The following is a 20,432-nucleotide window of genomic DNA, read 5'->3' on the forward strand; positions in this document are numbered from 1 at the left end:
TATCATGATTGCATTGTACCTTAGTAAAAACAAACAGGGATCAACAATGCTTTCTGCTCTAGTTGTGCTCAAAGTTCTGTGATGAGTAAACAAACTTTCCCCAAAAAAACCCATTTAATTTTCTCTTAAGTTAGTGAGTAAAGTAAATCACCAGAGACGAAGACTGTCCTTTTCACTCTGGCCCATTTTCTCTCTCCTACATTGCCACAAAAAAACCAGACAAGAAAAACAAACAATACTGGTGCCATAAAAACAAACTCTAAAGATACAACCTGATAACTTCATGTTGATAAGATTTAATATCTGTTCATTTTTATGTAAAGCTTTCAATTAGCCTTGTAATATTTAACTTACGGTTTACTTTAAAAAAAATATTATTTTAATGAATTTCACTCTATAGTGTTGTGCTGGCAGGAAATTATTCAACATGCTTGTTCTTTTCTATCAAATTTTAAAAGAAAAATTACATTACAAGTAGGCCTACTTATTGGGATGCTGATGAGATGCTTTTGGAAAAGCAGACTATGTTCAAACTCAAAACTATAATACATACAGCCACATAACTGACTTATTTTGACATTTTGTTTCTAAAGAAAAATCTCTGATGTTGATTAAACTATTTAACTATTTATGCTGGTGAGTACATAAACAACTCAGGCAGCCAGTTCACTGTTATGAAGAAGCATCTCTTTCAATAAACTTTTGCAATAAAGGAGCAGTAAGCCAAGGGAATAGTTGCATCAACATTTGGCATCAAATTACATATTGACAACAACAAAAGAATAGAACAGGAACAAAAGAATTTAATATATATATTAATATATTTAATATTGTTTTAGTTATTATTGTTTTCCTAGAATCTTGTTTTTTTTCCCCAGATTGTTTGAAGTTCCTCTTTGGTTTTCCTCCCTGCTGTTCAGCCTTTATTCTTGTTCCTACCCTCTCACGCCAAACATTATCTGATGCTTTTCCACTCCTCCAATGAAAAACCAAATGTGCCTCTGGGCAGTGAAATAAAGGAGAAAGCTGAGAGCGTAAGATGTTTCTTTCATTTATCTCTTTGTATCCAAGCCTTATAGTGTCTGTTTTTCTTCTCTCTTGCAGTTTTTAGCTTTATTTTAAAAGCTGACAAACTCAAAGGCAGAGATCTCCAGGAGCACAGGATGATATTGATTTGCACCTCTAAACATGCGGGTCAAATCATCTGCACAAGTCATTTATCTTGCTCCTGCTTTTCACTGCTGGTCCCAAAAGTTTGACTCTTTGAGTCTGTTTTTGCACCAGAAAATTATCCTGATATAATTTCTCAAGATGTCTATTTCTTGATATGTGATGATTTTGCAAGTATCCTTGTCTGCCTTACAGTAGTTTGATTTTTTTTTACTGGTGAACTTGTGTTATAAATGGATAATTATTGAAACTCACTTCCACGGATGTGTTAAGTGGCTTATTTCCACAAACTAATCGTCTAATTCCTCAAGGACATCCAGTAAGCATTGTTGTCTCATATTAAACCACGGCAAAGACGCACATTTTTCTCAAGTTAACAGAACCGCTTTGTTTTCACAAATCGATGACAAAAACCAAAGAAACTGACAGATAATTAACATCTATGGCTTTCAGATGCTGTCCCCAGTTAGGGCAGAGAGTGCCTTACAGTTGACAGGCTGATGAAATGAAATATTGATTAGGATCAATACCACGATGGGCTGAAGCAAAGTGTGGTCTATTTGAACAATTTGTGAGCAAGGTAGAGGCTGGCTATTTCCTTCTAGGTGACAATTAATACACGAGGCCACCATCCTATTAGTTAAAAACATCAATCTTTCACCTCTTACACCTTCAAGGCACAGTCTTCAGTGGTGTGAACAACCAACACACAGAGATGCTACTAAACAAAATCTTTAGGTACATAAAGAGGTCAGCTCCAAAGGGCTGAAGGCTCAATATACATCAGGATTAAGGATTTTAAAATGTTTCAAGTTTCTTGTGTGACAAATTAAAAGCAAGCTCAGATATATCTATACAGCTCCACTGTAGCTGTGTTGTTTACAGTGTATAGATACAATGTCACTTAAAGATGGCCTTGCTGCAGAGACAAAAGGGATTGACCAAAACAAGTCTTTGCTGTCACCATGTTAGATGCAATCCAATCAGACGGCAGCCCTGGGTGAAATAAAACGAGAAAATAAAATGCGATAAAATAAAGACAAATGACAGTATGATCTTAAGAATGAGGAAAAATAGGCTTCCTGTTATACACTTCATCACCAATCTACACAGAAATTATAATACAGAGATATTTTATTTCTGTAATCGTTCACAAAGCCATTAATAGAAATATTAATTGTAGGCATAATGTGTTTGCTTGGAGGACGACTAAAGGCAGATATTGTCTGGCTTGTTTCAAGAGCCACACAGAAAAAAAAGCACATATTTGATTGGAAATCTACATGACACTTTAAATAGATCAAATATTTCATTTTATGAGTAATTAGACTGTATATGTGGCTCATATTTAGAAAAACAGATAACCATTCTTTTGGATATTGTGAGAAAGTATCTGTTGAAAAACATTGTAAGGGAAAAATAATAACAGGTTGCAAAAGGAGAATCATTTTAGGGTTTTTTTTCTTGGCTATGGCAATAACAAAAATCTCTAATTAATTAATGCTTTTAAAAAATAAAATGTGTTTTTAAAAAATTGTCATTCTTCATACTTCTAATTTTTATGTTCACAGAATCCACATTTTTCTCTCTGAACTCCCATCCACTCAAAACCTTCGAGTCTCATTTGTAATCAGTCAGTGGCACGGCGCTTTCAGCGCCTAAAAATGAAAAGCAGTCTTTGCTCTCATTATTTTAAAAAAGCCATTTGCCATAAAAGATGCAATCAGACTTACCTCCATAAATTTATTACTCTGCTTTTGATAGAATGCTCTCATTTAATGGCTAACACTGTTAAAAGTTGCTCTTATCTCCATTCATTGTTTGAGTGATTACACACAGCTTCGCAGTATAATTTAGAGAAGTGACTTGTTCATGTCATACTGGAGATGTGATTACCTACTAAGCCCTTGTTAGTTAATGTTAATGGATTGATGAATAATACTAAACAATTACCCAGGCAGTTTATCATTCTTGCTCTGCCATTACTAAAGATTGTGCATGCTGACCTTTTGAGTAATTTAGCTCCATTGAAGCTGCTCAGTATTTTTAATTTTTCAGCTTCTGAAATTCAGAAATTCATCCTAAATGACTTGGGAACAACCTAAAACCAAAACAGCAACTGCTGCTGTACTTTGGGAGAACATTAATTTAAGATATGCTTGCCTTTTTTTTTTCCTTTGGGGTAGATTTATGCAAAAACCATAAGTATGAGAGATTGAAACCACCCACTAGCTCAGAATTTAAATTAAAGAACTCCTACATGAAGCACACTTGTCACACAGGTTTCCCGTTTATCACGGTTGAGACACTGCCTCAGCTTAAGGCATAAAAGACTCTGCTAATGCTATGGTAATCATGCAGCTTGATTCTGAGCTTTATGGTATTCTGTGACCTCAGCTGTACCTGGCCACATGTAAAAAAAACAGGAATAACAGAAACGAAAAACGCTTTTTAATCGAGAACTCACCTTGGACTACTAGTCGTCCTTGAGCTGTCCTGCGAACGCGCGTCCCTGGTTTGTTAGCAGCACAAACATAAACGCCAGAGTGCTGCACACCAACATCTGAGATCATCAGGTTTCCTGTTCCAAGCACCTGAATTCCCTCCACTCCGATGGGTCGGCCATCTGATCAGAGATGGTAGATAAAGGAGAGAAGTTCACAAAGACATTATGCAGGGCAGGTGTTACCCAGCTATACCTTCATGTAGTGTCAGGGATTATCAGCTGCGTGTGTGTGTGTGAGGATTAGAGAAGGTTTAAAAGCATGAGCAAGAATGAAACAAAATGCAAGAATACAACCACCAGCTGACAGTGAAAGTGCTATTTCTGTCCCTCAAGGATGCAGCTTTCACAGCGAGTGAGGCGAAGCATTATAATGTGGAGACGGCGCTGATGCAACAGACGCAAAGAAGAACTCAAAGATCAAAGTTTTTATTTGATCTTTGAGTGCAGCGGTTTCCACTTGTTAAGTTTTTCATGGTTATTTTTGAAACACTGTAGGACAAAGTTCTATTTGTATCACAATTCTGGAGTATTTGAGTCTTGGTTTTATCTGGGATTTGTATTATGATTATTTTCTTATTTACTTAATTTAATAATTTAATTTAATAATGGGTGCAAAAAGTCGATCCTCGAGGACCAGCATCCTGCATGTTTTAGTTCTCTCCCTGGTTTAACACACCTGGATCCAATGATGCCTCATTAGAGGCCTAAGGAGAACATTGACATGCTGAAAAGGTTGTTACTACCACCAGTGAGAGAACTAAACCATGCAGGATGCCAGCCTTCGAGGACTGACTTTGGGCACCCTTGATCTAGTCTTTTCAGCTCATCTCTTTGTATTTAGCTTTGTTTTGAATTTTTGTGCATTTGAGTTTTGATTGGTGTTCAACTTATACCTCCAGCTGTCCCTTGTCTCCTGATAGCTACACCTTTGCGGGTGTATAAACACCCCTCAGTGTTTGTACTTGATTCTCCTCACGTAAATCCTTTATTCCTAGATTCTGGTTCCCCTGTGCTGCTCCTTCAGTCGGAAAAAATAATGTTAAACCTCTTACTCACTTTAAGAAGATCTCTGTGCCTTCGTCCTTTCACCTTCTATAATTATGACAATTTAAAACCTGTTTGACAAATAAAGATCTATGTATATTTAAAAGCTTATTTTTTGATGCCATCTTTTGAGTGGAGCTTGTGCAGATTTATTTTTTTTCATATCATTTGAAGTTGCTCCAGATAAAATTTTCTACAGAAAATGCTTCCTATTTTACCTATGAAAATATTTCAGATGCCACTTTGGGACAAGAAACTATAGGAGCGCACTTGTAATCTTCTATTTCCTTACACAAGCCATAGCTACCTTCTCTTTCTGCTCACACTGCAATTACGTGATAAGCTCACACTTTCCCCATGCTCCCTATCTGCAGTGCCAGGCCCAACAATGACTTCAATCTACCTCTGATATTAGCTGTGAGGCCAAGGGAGCGTTCTAATCCCATCTATGACTTTCTCCTGCAGCCTGTATGATCTGATATATTAAAAGACCAAGCGGCAAGGGCTGCTGATTGGTGCCGTGCTGGACACATGAACAGGAAGGAGACGGAGATTCATTGTGCTCTTCCTTATGTTTTATGTCAATGTAGGTGAAACAAATTACCAATATGACATGCTAAAATGGGATTGCTCCATTGTAGTTCTCAAACTGTATGTTCAAATTACTTGTAGGCAAGTCCAAATGTTTTTACTTTGCAAACAATAACCATATTCTTTAACCTTATTGTGAATAAGTACCGTCAGGCAAGTTGAAAAACATTGAAAATCATCCTTGGCTGCAGATCATTTAGATTTGAGTTTTTCAAAGATGTTTTTAATAAACAATGTCCTTCTTCACCAACTCAAATAAACACAATGAAATGAACAAAATTCATTTTAAAAACAGTAACACGATTTCTTGGTTTATCTTGAAAAACAAACCAATATTTCACTCAAAAAAGTCAGTAAAAAAATCACTAAATTGGATATTCTGTTAACTTAATGTTTCTGTCAATCCCTGAAAAATCCCAAAAAAACTAAGGAAACTGGCAAGTTTAACACATAAATTTAAAGAGTATCAATAGTTCTGTGTTTGTGTTCTATCAAACTTCCTCAGAAAATATACCCAGGACACTTTGACAATTTAGATTTTGTTCCCTGAGTTTCTGGCCAGTCTTCTCTGCTCCAACAAAGGGTTAAATTTGTTTTATTAAGCTGCTACAATATTCTAAAGCACACGGAGTTCTGTCAATCTGACTCACCACATATGGGTACACAAAGACTTCAGTAAACTCAAAACATGCCTCTGTGCTGTGAGAGGAGTTTATAGAAACAGCAAGCAAATTTTGAAGAGCTTCCTCTTTGTGTCAAAATCCTCTGGTTGAATAGGTTTGCTGATACTGCTTTGTGGTTACAGTTTTCCCTAATTTTATGTGTCCAATTCTGCTCATCCGTACATCATTTCTACACTGTTAACTTCCTGACTGTAGTCTGGATTTGAGAAAATCTGCTTTATTGATTTTTATCACCTACATACAGAAAGAACTAACGATTCACTGGACCTTTGTCTCAAGAAAAACATTTTTTGTTTTATTTGCACTGCATGTATTCCTTTTTCCCTTCCCTTTACTCCACTTAATTACCTTCCCTCTGCCAACCACTAATTAATTTAGTGTCAGGAAAGACGGAGCACAAGCTAGCAGGTGGTGCTGTTCAATGAATAGCAACAAACTAACTCCAGCATTAAGGAGTGACTGATGTGAAACTATCAGATTCGTTTTGCTGCCTTTCCAAGTCTCCCTTCTATAATCTAATACACACAAATCCCATCGTGTTAGCATTTCATTCTGGCAGCATTGCACAAGGCAATGCTGTCAATCTGATTACGGCTGACTTCTTGGGAGGGGCAGCAATTTACATTTAGGATAGCAAATCAGATGGGATAATAGATTTAAAAAAAACAGATAGGAGGCTGAACAATTGGCTGAGACAGACTCTGAGTGATAGTGAGGGTGAAAAAAACATGTAGGGAGGAGAAACTAATTGTATCTGGCTCAGCACCTCACCGCAATTACTCAGAGGCTCTCCTGCGCTTCGAAGAGAGGTTCAACTTCATGAGGAGATGAAGCACATATTTATCAGTACAGAGTCAAGCGTAATGTTTAGCCCTGAGGCTTAATGTTGAGTCCCATTGCCTTGTGTATACACAATAGATTTACTGTCTGAAACGTATTCTGTGTACACATGTGTGTTACGCGGAGCGGGGCAACCAGGGATAAACAAACCCACCAGGACGTGGCCCCTTGCGGTTCAGCTGAATAAAATGTACTTCATCTTAGCAGATAATTCCTCAAAATAAAAACGTGCAGAGTGTATCACTTCTGCAGCCTTTTCTGTGCTTTGATGAGGTATTGTTCTCACCTAATCTGCTCCAAGACACAATGGGGCGAGGATATCCCGTGGCAACACACTCCAGGATGGCGGTCTGGTGAACAGTGAGGGTAAGATTCTCCGGGCCGACCAGAATCATAGGCTCTTTGTAAACAGACGACTGAGAGCCTGCAAGAAAAGAGCAGAAGTTTGTATCTTTTCATTACTTTTTTGTTAATTAGTTAAATATACAGTCACAATAAATCTGAATGCAAAATTTTCAGTAAGCCCATATTTCTGAATCAAAAATGTTTTCATTGGTCTGGTGCAGTTATTGTTTGTAGGTGGAAAAATCACCTTAATTAAGAATAATTTAGAATATTTAGAATAAAGTTTTGAAATCATATGTCTCTGTAATGAACGAAAGTAATTCACTTTGTGAATTTAATTACTGAAAAACATAAACTTTTCAACAATATTGATGTGTATTGAATTACAGCACTTTATCAAAGCTTTTATTTCACATTTTCTCACCTCTTTGCTAAAAATGTCAACGTATTTCCCTAGAATTTTTATGTGATGCATTAACACAATGTGTACACAAAGAACGGTAAAAGTAGAAAATATTGCTTAATTAGGAGTTTTTATGGTGAGAAGAAAACGTAGCATGTGAGAGAAAAGTCTGCAAGTAATAACAACCTGAAACAGTTAGGAGAGCCTCTGCACTGTGTTTTACTCCAGCACTGTTGTGTGCCACACAGCAGAACTTTCCGCTGTCCTCTTCACGCACTCCTGTGATTTGCAGCACACCTGTTGGTAGCAGTGTATATCTACACGAGAGAAAGAGTATGATGTCAGGTGAAGGACGTTGATAAAAAGTAATACTGTTTGAAAGACGACCTCAGGCCATGCTCAGCCCAACCTCTCATTTGTAGTGTCCACTGGGCGTCTGTCTTTTTCCCAGCTAATAACCGGCTCTGGCAGACCATGGATCTGGCACTGGAATCGAGCCACGCCGGACTCTTCAGCATGCACCGACTCTGGCTGCACATGGAAGTCTGCCATAGCTGTGGAGAATGAGGGGAGAACAAGATTTTAGGCCATACTATTATAAAACAGCTTCAGAGCAAGAAGCCCCTGTGATTACAGAGAGGAGCATGGAGTCCAGCAACAGATGGCGTGGTCCCCATTGAGTCCTGATATCGGTATTCTGTAGTCTGAGGCTACAAAAAGATGTGGAAGCAATTGAAACCATAAGTCATTGAAGCATAATGTCATGTAAATCTGAATTAACAAAACAAGCCTGGAAGAAAATGTGAAAAGTATTCAGAAATGACAAAATATTTTTCTTGAAATTTACTGACTTTGTTGCAGGCAGCGATCTGTACTTAAAACACAGACGCAAACATATGGATTTTCTGCCATATTTACTATGTAGGTCAACTTTTTTTCCCCAGCTTTCTTTCAAATTGCTTGCCAATAAAGAAACAGATACAGATACCATAATAACAAAACCAGTATCAATATCCCTACTGAGAGCCTCATTCAGCTGCACTTCACATATCTACTCACCACAGAACAAAAGCATAATCAGAGTTGGAGCAAGCGGTAAACTCAATTAGAGAGAGGCCCACTCCTCTCTCAGTTCTCCCACCTGCTTCAACAGGAGTGGCCTCTTTTAAATGTCAGCCATAATTAACTTGGACGAAGGACGACTTATTTTAATGTAGTTACTGTGTTACAACAGGACGTTCCGGAACCCCTTATTATATCATAACCTCTTGCTCCAACATGGAGCCTACATTAATTTATCAGCCGCAGGAAGAGAAAGCAGAAAGTGTTGCTATTTGATGTCTGAAAGTTTTATCGTCTTGTTTAGTGTGTATGACCCAATCTCTTTTGTGCACTGTATTATAACAGTTTATGCTTTAAAGCTAATAATTGATATTGACATTAACTTAACTATAGCAGTGTTATGTCATTTCAATTCAAAAGTATTTGCATAAATGCTGAAGTGCAAACAGAAAGGTCAGCAGTTGAAAGCAGGCAAGCCAGGGAGAAATAGTTCACATAAAGTAGCACACTTTAGAGCAAAGAGGCACCAGTGTTGTAGCAAAGTCTGACACTCTAATTATTTCATATGGCAGCTTAATGAGAAGAGTGGCATTCTGCAACATGACTTGACCTTAGGTCTCGCGATGGATGTCAGGAGCTCTAATGAAAATTAATTCAATGCAATCTTATTTATATAGCACCAACTTGTAAGAGAAGTCATTTCAGGGCGATTTAGATAGCAGGGTCAGGACCTTGCTATATTACAGAGGAAAAACACAACAATTCCCTTTTGTGCAGTGCTTGGCAACAGTGAAGCGAAAAAATAAACATCCTCTTATTTCAAACAAGGAGGAAACTTTAGCAGAACCAGACTATGGGTGGGTGGCTGTCTGCCTGGAACAGCTAAGGTGAAGAGACGAAAGAGAGAGAAAAGATTTGCAAATCTCTCTTTTTACTGCTCACACCGTGCACTGTGGAGTTTTGACATAAAAGAAAGACATTTGACCAATTTTAGAGCTATTTTGTTCAAAACATTCGACAATAAATTGATTATAGTCTAATTGTTCCTGGGCAACATTTTTCAAACTTCCCTTATTTAATTTCAGTTTATATATTTATTTACTTTTTTTAATGTTTATTTATTCATTTCATTCAAAGATAGTGTCTCTTTCTGTTCTGCATGATGCCAATATACCGTCTACTTCAAAGCTAGAACAAAGTAAACAGTATTGTTAGTGATAAACTATATAATCTCTGGATCGCTAGATCTTTTAAATGAGACATGATTTTAATCAGTCAAAATTTCCAAGGAAATCCAAAGGGTTCATGGCAAAAGGTTTTTCACTAAATACTTGTGGAAAACTGTTTTTTGTAAGATGTTGATACTGTAATTGGATTGGCAACTTGTCCGAGTGTATCCTGTCTCTTGCACAGTGATGGGAGACCAATCCCACAAGAACGGACTGACTGATAGATGGATAGATAGATGGACGGACAAATGGTTGATTTCAACAATTCCAATTTTAAAGAAAACACATCCAATAAAAAAAATTAAGCAACCTATTTGCATGCAGTTTGTGGACTATTGCATGTAAAATTCACTAACAGTAAATATTGTGCTAGTATCAGTATTGGATCAACAAAAGCAAGGCAGTTGAAAGCCTTTAAAATTGTGATGCTTTTGATGGGTCAGATAGACTCAAGAAACTAACAATAGTTGCACAAGGGGGGGACCCAATCTCATTTTTGTCATGGGGGCCAAGATTCCTGGCAGCGCCCCTGTTGGTGTGTATCAGTTTCCAAGTGGAAAGTGGATGCACTTTGTGCAGTATATCCACAAAGTGTACTTTGTGGAGAAAGTAAGTGCAGTATACAACTAGATAAAATAGAATAATCTTGGACAGAACAGATAAAAAAAAACTCATGAGGAGGATTATAGTGTAAATCCTTAGAGAGAGGAAGAAAGTGTAAAAGCAGAGAAATGCTTTGTAGGAGGTTGTTCCACAGCCAAGGTCTTTAGAAGAATGACAAGAGTTATGATCTAAAAATGCATAAAAAAAAAATAAATCAACTTTTAACTTTAATCGTTCCTTCTGCACTCGGCGTGGAAGCTGGTTCAGGAGGAAATGAGACAGAAATATTAAACCTCTCCCTTCAGTTTTGTATATTATTTTGTCATAAAACCTGATAAATTTTAAGCATCTATTTATTGTCCAAGCATGTTTACCAGCGTTATGAGTGTGATTATCGAATACATTTGAGCAATACTTGCTGTTGAAGGCTGTATCTGATCAGACCTTGACCGTTAATCACGTTGAACAGGTCCTAAAATAAATGTGGTCATCTCTGTTATAATCAAATATTTTGTTACATCTACCACTTGGAACTATGGTAAAACCCAAAAGTCATTGCCAATAAATTTCGCTATATTTACAGAAGCCATTTGTATTACTTTCTGGTTAACCCACTGCAAAACTGTGCCTGAGGCAAAGTCTGGAGGAACGGTTTGTTATTTCAACACTTCCGAAGGTGCTGATAAAAAATGGAGATACATGGGTAGGCATGCAGTCAAAGTCCTCCGGGCAAAAATACAGCTGTTTCAAAGCTGTGTCTTTAACATAAAACTCTTGAAATAGTTTGTGCTTCTTTATAGTTAAATGAATTATAAAACACAGTCTACTCCAAATCAAATCAGTATTTTCTCTTTGGCATTGGACAATGTGACCTCTACAAGAATTTGGTTCATTTAAACTGATAACATCATAGTCTGAGAAATATCCCCCCTAGCATGATGCCTAAGCCACCATGCTTGCACAGTTTGAAGTCAGTGTTTGGGGGGTCGCCTGTGGCCTAAAACAGAGCAATTTTGCTTTCATCACTCTACAAAATGTCGCGCCATTTCTCTTCAGGATAGTCAATGTGTTGAAATAAAAGCTACTTCAGTTCTAAGCTTCATTTTCACAGCTATTATGAACAAAGCTGTATGCTTGGCTCGAAGACTTTGATTTCAACAAATTGTAATTTTCACCAATGGGATTTTGCAAGGATATTAAAGATGATTTTAAAGCAGAGGAGTGAGTCACAAAAACAGCGGTTTATATAATGTACAGTAATGTCTGAATTTACTGGCACACTTAAACATTAAGGAACAAAAAGAGTACCACTGCCTAAAGGAGCCATCTTGTGCATCTTTGCCAAGTACTCATGGGGCACGCTGATTTGGCTCTTGTGTGTGTCCTCTGACACACACCCCTAGCGGGCCCCACCCTTGGCCCTCATGCATAAAACATGGGTTTTTTTAAGAGGCCCTCACCCCCTGCAAACCTCTCACAAAATCAGACACAATTGTCAGAATCACAATAGGGAAACATACACGGATAAATGTATACAGGAAAGGAGACTTGTTAACCGTCTGCTGTAAACCAGCTGTAAAGAAAAACAGCGTTGAATAATCTGCAGTGTGTTTAAGTCTTTTATTGTTAAAGATTAAAATCAGTCTACAAATAAAGCTCAGCTACGGCCACCGTACATAAACATATGCTAATGTGCAGAGGTGGTTTGACTGGAGCATACCATTTCAACCCCCCCTACGCTGAAAGAACAGTGAGGCGCTCTCACTCATCCCAAAACCTGGCCCCACTGGACCTGTTCAGCCTTTGTTTTTTGCTCTTCCTTTGCTCTCTGTTGACAGACACTCACACATGATTAAAGAGTGTCCACTACCAGCGTGACGCCGCCGGCTGAAATGAAGCAGGTCTAATTGCCGCAATAGAGGAGAGAATGGACGTGGTGCATGCTAAAAAGAATCCCATACACAAGTGCACCGGGAGGAGATCGCTCCTTCAACATATGTTCGACAGTTTGTGACAAAAGAAGAATGATTGAGAGAATAATATGAGGAAGGGCTGCAGACAGGAAGTGTGAAGCATGGTGTTTTCAACAAGTAGCTGCACTGTAAATCAGATTTTGTCAAAAGTGAAAGGGACTGTCCCGCTGGGTGTTTCACATTAAACAAAAGCAGTCAGAATCAAGCAGAAATCCGCTTGAAAATCAGGCTGAAAGAAATTTCAGCTGCTCATGCCTGAATATTTGCAAGTGGGAACTAAGACCTAATAACAAATGCATGTGGACGAGTCCACGTTGGGTGGTGATGTGCAGGTAATGTTCAAGAATTTCAAGTTTAAACTCGACAACCAGGTCATGTTTACCCAAACCTAAAGTTGGAGGATTAAAGGCACTTTCATGTCGCCAAGATCAATCTATTTAATGAAGAAATGCAGATTAAATGGTGATTGCTTCAATTACCCCTCTGTGAATTGGTTTGTTTTTTTGCCTAATGAGCCAATGTAATGATCTTTATTACTCAGCCTCAAACACAGAGGCACTTAGGTAACATACAGATCAAATACCTGCATCATTATCAGCAACACTGCATGCTGCCGTACCCAAATCAGCCAAGAAGATCATCTATTTTCATGTATATTGTAGCTCTGGTGATGTTTTTCCTTCCTGCGGTGGGAATGATTCATTGATATGACATACGTAATGATGCCCCTATCACATGCAGACAAACGTTCTGCAGCAGCAGTCGAACCTGCAGCTAGATGTGTTATAATGTCATTGTACTTCCTACTCTTCGCCTGCAAACCACCTCCAGCGTACATCTGCGCTGCACTTGATCACGCTCCTCACTCCACTCCCACGAGTCCTCTCAAGCCTGTGACATCATTAAGCACATGTTGTTCAAGCAGTGGTGGGGACTGCTGCACCCGCACTCGCTTTGCTTTGATAAACGAATAAAACGCAAAATGAAACCAATAAATATTGGAGAAGGTATACGGTGCAATTCCAGCTTGGACAGCTTGGACTTCCAACAACCTTAAAACAGGCATCCTTGAAGTAGCAACCCCTGCGACGGGGCCATGAAGAAAGCATTGTTATGTAGATATGATATTTTATTGGCAGACTGCCCAATTGGGACCCCACCTCTTCTCCTGTCGTGCACCCAGTGCAATACGTGAGCACCGCCGTCATCCATCTGCTGGTTTATGGTGCGCAATGCTTATCATCTAAGGAAGGGTGGGCTTCACACACACTGACACACTCTCACTCCCCCCCTTTAATGCACTGTCACCATGACACCTTCCTGCATCAGAGCCTGCGTGAGCAAAAGCATCAATTTACCAGAACATCTGCCAGGGGAGCCCACGTGGCAGATGTTTAAATGAAAACGGGGATTAGGAAGCAAACCAATTGCTTCCACTTATGGTAAATGCACCCAAGCCAATGTACCTGTAGTAAAATTTATAAGGCATGACCTGACAGTTATTTCTGGCATTCAACCTTTACATTTTACTCTTTGTGTTGCTTTATGGAGAGGAATGCCTCCATTTGGCTTTGGGAGAAAGACACTGGTCCACCTTTAATTAATGCACATCCTTAAAGAACCCGTTTGGATCCCACACAGTATCTGGACAGTGATTGTATTCAAAAGTACAACTATAACAAATGACCTCTAAAAATTAACAAAAAATGTTTCCAAAATATCATTTAAGATGTGTAACCATCCAAAATGGCTCACAATTTCATCATCTGTACTTGTGTGTGAGGTTCCTTTACAGATGACCTTATAAAACTCAAAATTAATCACCCGTTATAAAACATCAATTCAAAAGATCGAGTCAAATACACAACAAAGAGGACTAACACTTGAATCACAAGAACATAAAGGTAAATAATGAGGGTGTTTGTTTTGAAGATATATGGTAGGAGTAGATTAGTGTTGTCCACTGTTGGATAATATATCACTCTTGGATTGCCCTTGGTGTACATTCTCAGTCATTCAGTACGATGCAAAAAAACTGGACATTTTCTCTTGTCTCTTGAAGCCATTTCCCCTCATATCCAACAGGTTTCTTATTTCTGAACATAAGAGCTCTACTCATGACCTTATCTGCATTGTTAGGGACATTGTTTTGATTACGATTCACAAGCCTGAAAATGAGAAGAAGTCAAGTTTCCTTTCATTGAAGCACTTACAATTATCACCTGTGGACAACAAAGGTACAAAAACTGTGTTGAGTCCTTTTGTGATAAATCATCTAAAGTTATATTGTTATTTTATCTTTTCAAAGGCAGTTTAACAAATCAGTCTTTAATGCCACCTACTAGGATGCAATTAAAATTATTAGGGTGCAATAAAAAAATGTAACCCTTCAAGTCAAACACTCATGTTGTCGACTCCAAAGCAATGCAATCAAACACCAAGACAAAATGTTTTTGCTTCCAGAAATGTTCACAGATAAATAAAAAAATTCTACCCCCTTCAATAGTCAAACTTGCTCTCTTGATCAAACCTCGTCAAATCTTCATTTCACTGTTCAACCAGCTGAACTTGAATTTTCCCTCTCAAGTAACGCAATGTGTGTGAGAACAATTTAATTGCCTTTTCAGCTTGCGTTGCAAGTTCGTCTGCATCAGGCATTGCAGTGGTGTCACTGTCTGCGTGTTGTGTTGATCAATAGCATGGAGCTGGTGTGCTCCAAGTTAAACATGTTAAGACTGATGGCTGCTATAGGAAATGGGTGTGGCTGCAAAAGGAAACAAATACCTACTCAAAAAATGCTTCATTTGTTCTAAGGCAAAGTTTACCTTGCTCCATATGTTGCTGCTCCTAAAAGGATTTTGTACAGATGTCCAAATGGACAGAAAAAGAAAAACATTTTGTGAAACATCAAGTCGAGTCACATGAAGTGCGTTTACTACTTGATGTGGCCATGTGGTCATCTATCATCTGAAGAACATTTCTAGGATTAAAGCGCTGATGCAGTGGATGGTCTACTGCAACAGTCACCAAAATGTAAACGTACAATGACGTGTCCAAAAAGTCTGTTTCTGCAATCTTATGAAGGAGGGATTAATGCAAGACGCTGAAACATATATATGTAAAACACCTTCATATTACTACATATTGCATTCTACACCTATGTCTTTGTGAGGCATGGTGGATGGGTTACTAAATCACAAAACAGAGACACCAAACAATATTCATTTTCACTCGTATCTAATATTGAATTCCTTACAAATAAATTCTAGTACATATTTAAATCAAGATCATCAGGCTGTGATCCAATCTTGCTGACCATTAGAGAAACCATACAGCCCAACTCCTGCACAATTTATTTCAATCCCCTACACTGACTTAGACATGAAACGCATACTTAAATTATGCATTATTAGAAAATCTCCTCTCATGCTTTTAATCAATTAATCAAAATCTTTCAGAACCAAATTATGCTGGTTGCTGATGCCTATTGCAGCCTTTTTGAATCAGACATGATGTGATTAAACAAAATGTCACTGTGTAATGCTCTTGGGAAGGCATGCGTAGGTGGAACCAACACATGCATTTTAAATGTCTTACATGCATAGATATTACGGAAAACATTGTGACCATAAACCATTTGATGTCTAAGTAAAATATAGGCTTTTCAACATAGTATCCATTACTGTCATAACAAACATTGCGATACTGGCTGCCAAACGCTGAACAAACACTTAATCAGTGTAATTATGCAGTGTAAATACAGAGGTAGCTCTTCGTGTTGCATTATCAATTTGCAGGATGCTGAGGTAGGCAGATATAATGGCACGCAGCACAATAACATGATGGAGAGGCACATTTCTCAATGTCTGCTTTGTTTTTTTTCCGCGGGCCCTCCTCACCCAGCCCATCGGCCTCAGAGACAAAGCCAGGGCCTCCTCAGCTCCTCGTCCTGCCTACCACACCCCTCGCTCCAGCACCGCCATCAGCTTCCTCCGTGGCACACTACCATCCATCGTTCCTCCGGCCCCTGCTCCGCCCATTACAGCCCCCCCCCCCCCACCTTAATGCTCCCACCATTCACAGTGGACCTAAATCTCACACTTAGCGTCCTCCACTCACTTCAGCATGCAGACCCTAATTAAAGGGAGAGCCATTAAAGCTCAACAGATGCTGAAAATTAAGGGATTATTCAAATGATTTCCAGTCACGGCTTTGTAAGATTAGGGACACGCACAGGAGAAAGAAGAGCGGATAACCACAGGAGGGAGCAGAGAGGGAGGCAAATATACCAGAAATAAGAGCTAAAACAACAGACAACGGTGACAAAAAAGAAAAACACGATTAAAAATGACATATAAGTGTTTCTTCCTGCCAACTCTTTTGATATGGCTTCTTTTCTAATGAAAACCATGTTTAATAAGTGTTTGAATATGCAAAGACTCACAAGTAATTATTAGAGGATTTGATATGTGAGAACAACAGAAAAGAAATGCATAAAAAGCCATTTATTTGTATTGGTTCAGGACCCACTGGTTGTAAAACTCATTAAAATCTTCAAACTTTTCCTCATTACAGTCGGTGATGGCTTCAGTAAGCTCAGAAATCTCCTCTGCTTTCCAAACATGGGCTCAGTGTGATCCTCGCACAGCCTATCACATGATCTTGTTTACCTTCAAATGCAGCTGTCTCTCTTTTCAACACGAAATTTGCATGGTCCCTGTCATTAACCGATGTGAGTCGTGCATGCTCAGAATGCGAGCAGCACTGGCGCTTTGCCCTTTCCCCTTCTTACCCTGCACAGATATACAAAAACTAGATGTGCTATTTAGTTTTCAGTAAATGTGAGTAATAACAATCCTTCAGCGACATATTTTGAGCATAATGCTTAGGCACTGTGAGGACAAAAACACTTAATTATAGCCTTGTGAAATAAGAGGATTTGGAATATCATAGCCTATTTATAAATAATTGAAAAATATATATAAATGTACTTTTTTGAGATATGAAAACCAACTGCAGCTCTTTGTAATAAATGTAACATCTTTACTGTGAAATTCCCTGTAAAAGAGGCCAAATATTTGACAATGACAATATTGTGTTTTTCATATGGACATAATTTTCAGAAGCATTTGGAGGAAATATTCCATTGAGATGATGGGATACTAATGAGAGCAGCTGTCTTCAGTCTCTTGCCAAGTTTGTATCAAAGCTGGAAGACAAAAAGAAGTCAATGTGCTTGCTATGGGCTGGTGGTGGTTCCAAATGCTTTTGATGGTAATGTTCCCAAACATCAGTAAAATTTATGACCCGTCGAAATTACTGCAGAAAGCACTTTTCATTTCATTTGCTAGCAAAACCAGAGCAACTTGGCAATATGAAAAAAGATTAATGTGTAATGTGAAAACATAAATAAAATGTAAATTATGTTATTACTGTCCGACGTTCAATATGACTAAAGTTTTCCTTTTTTAGGTCAGTTTATCACTAAAATTGCCACTGTATGCATAATGCCAGAAAATATCTTTAGAGGTTTTTTGAAAAGGTCACTTCTCCTCAGAAACAGGAAAAAGTGAATACAAAAACTCACAAAAAGGAAGGATTTGGGGAAAGAGACACTTCAGTGAATGAGAGTATTCTCCCATTACAGGAGCTTCAAACCCTCTACTTGAAAGAATTCGATCTCCTCTTAACTCAGCCCCTTCCTTAATTTGTTCCTCTTCCAGATTACCATCTTAATAAGGACATTGAATGTGGGATAGCTCCAGAGGGATAAAGTTCTATGAAGTCCCTTGAAAGTTTCTCACTGACCTCAGCCTGAGCATTTTCTTAAAGGCACAGATTTGTTTTTTTTTATATATATATATATACTTTTACAAACTATGCATACAGTGCTCCAGCTCACCACATCCCGATCAAACTGATTTACAGAATGGTCACACTGTTGAGTTTCCTACGTAGCTGTTGTAAGGCAAACTTCGTTTTGTTTCTTTTCCAACAGGATTCTTGGTTAAGTTTAGAAAATGGTGATATTTACTACCAACAGGGAAAGGCCAAACAAACAAACAAACAAACAAACAAAAAAACACAATTTAAAGGCTGGAAATTCTTTCATCATCGTGAACCAGACTTTACTGTAACTCGTCTAGTGGTTTTTTTTAATTATTTTTATGTATTGATCTTTACAGAACATCAATAAAAATACTGAAGCTCAGAACTGAGCTTCTTTTTACTGAACCAATATGAGAAGAGCTCCAATGCAGTTCCCAATGTTAAATATAAGGAATTTTCAAAGAGAATTTGACAGTTTTTCTCTGCACCTACTCGTGGGAATTATCAAAATGTTCTTAAACAGGGCAAAACTTTTTATAGCATAGCACCATGGCCACTTCTCAAATATAATATTGCTCCAAGAGCAGCTCTGATCTGTTGAGGCACCTGATGGTGAGCTGTGTTTGCAGATGATTATGTCAGTCTTGCAAGTTATGAGCAGGGACTTCTATGGAGCTGGATTGTTTGCACTGTTTATCCCATAGTTGATTGACTGGATTAAGATCTGAAGAATCTTCAGGTGAAGTCAACACTTCAAAGTTTTTGTGTTCTTCAAACCTTTTTGTCTTGTGGCTGGGTGCACAGCCTTCATTTTTAGGATTTGCAGGGGAATCTCATTTAGTTTTTCAGGCACAGATGATAAATGGAAAGAGGAAAACTGGATAAATGTGGAGCAGAAGCTATTCTTAGTGGGTCAGGTTTTGGTTCTCTAAAGGCTGACGATTTCCCACCTTTTTTCTTTAACTTCCCTGACAGCTGAGAATAAATGTTTTAAGTTAATGAAATTCATTTCTCTTGAGCATTTCAGGGAGCAGCAAGCTATTGTTAAGTGTGCTCAAATTCATAAGCCGTGGAGGAATAAATTCACATTCCCTTTCTCATAAATGCATTCAAGCTCACACTGAACAATGCTTATGATGATGGCATCCTTTTTTGTCAGTTCTGGAAATATGCTCTGAAAACCATTATTCTCCAGGCACTTATTGGCAAAAGTAATGTACCTTAAAAAGCTGTGGACACTTTTCCTTCCCTCAACTTATTGTTGCAGGAAAGGAGGCTTCTCAATACCAATTCTCTATTTGCCCAGAGGCAACAAATCTAATTAATATCACCAATACATCTGCATTCAATTATCTCCTTTGGATTTCAAATGAGATCCCTCTTCCATCATCTACCACTGTGCGAGAGCTCACGCTCGCAAGAATTATATCGGCTAATTTACCGTATTCTTACTGCAGTAAATTATAACATACACTGTTCAATCCTCACTGTTCGTTTGTGTTTAGGAGTTTGCGATATTTTAAGACATTTAGGTCCAATAACATTTATATTCAAATGGAAATGCCATTAAATTCCTCTTTAGACAGTCTACGCCCCCTGTTTTGTGAGGCCAGAAATGAGTGAGGCCCTCAGACAGACGTGGCACTGAATAACAACCTGGTTGGACATTTGGCATCACAATTCTCCTCAGTCTGACACTCATTACTTCCCCCTCATTAGAGGACAACTGTTGGTTAGGGGAGGCCACTTTGAGGAGAGAGCGATAGATTGCTGCTGAGATTCCCATCACTGTTTCTTGATCAGAGATCGCTGGTGGAGAGAATGCGAGTTCAGAGGAATTAATATACCATGTTTTGTGACAGTGTTTTTTTCCTTCTTTCCCCCCCCCCCTGGGAGTGCAACATGCAGTGTTATCTGTCCATCTGACCGTGACTTTGAGGGGGGTTGGTCTGATCCCAGGGGTAGATGGATGACCCTGCATCTGGCACTCCCACGGGAAATCTAAAAGAAGCAGGGCGGAACCAGCCCATGCACTCCATTGCATCTCACAGCGCCCTTTAAAACGGGGCTCCCCCAAACGACTGGAGCAACTGTGTAAATCTCACGCCCCCCAACCAACAGGCACAACAACAGAAGCCCAAAGAAGAGGCAGGT

At 38.6% G+C, this 20,432-nt stretch overlaps 1 protein-coding gene across 3 annotated transcripts in view; it reads right to left on the reverse strand.

The window, feature by feature from the left end:
* igdcc3 (immunoglobulin superfamily, DCC subclass, member 3) overlaps positions 1 to 20,432 on the reverse strand; it is a 70,414-nt gene that overhangs the window by 26,387 nt on the left and 23,595 nt on the right. For all 3 annotated transcript variants that reach the window (XM_044100560.1, XM_044100570.1, XM_044100551.1), the window contains exons 3-6: positions 7,992 to 8,136; positions 7,769 to 7,899; positions 7,121 to 7,258; positions 3,638 to 3,796 (exon numbers count right to left, since the gene is read on the reverse strand). In XM_044100560.1, the coding sequence (XP_043956495.1) occupies positions 3,638 to 3,796; positions 7,121 to 7,258; positions 7,769 to 7,899; positions 7,992 to 8,136 (573 nt within the window). The remainder of the gene's footprint in view (positions 1 to 3,637; positions 3,797 to 7,120; positions 7,259 to 7,768; positions 7,900 to 7,991; positions 8,137 to 20,432) is intronic.

The sequence above is a fragment of the Gambusia affinis genome, linkage group LG02, assembly GCF_019740435.1.
Source record: "Gambusia affinis linkage group LG02, SWU_Gaff_1.0, whole genome shotgun sequence".
In the NCBI taxonomy this organism is placed as follows: Eukaryota; Metazoa; Chordata; class Actinopteri; order Cyprinodontiformes; family Poeciliidae; genus Gambusia; species Gambusia affinis.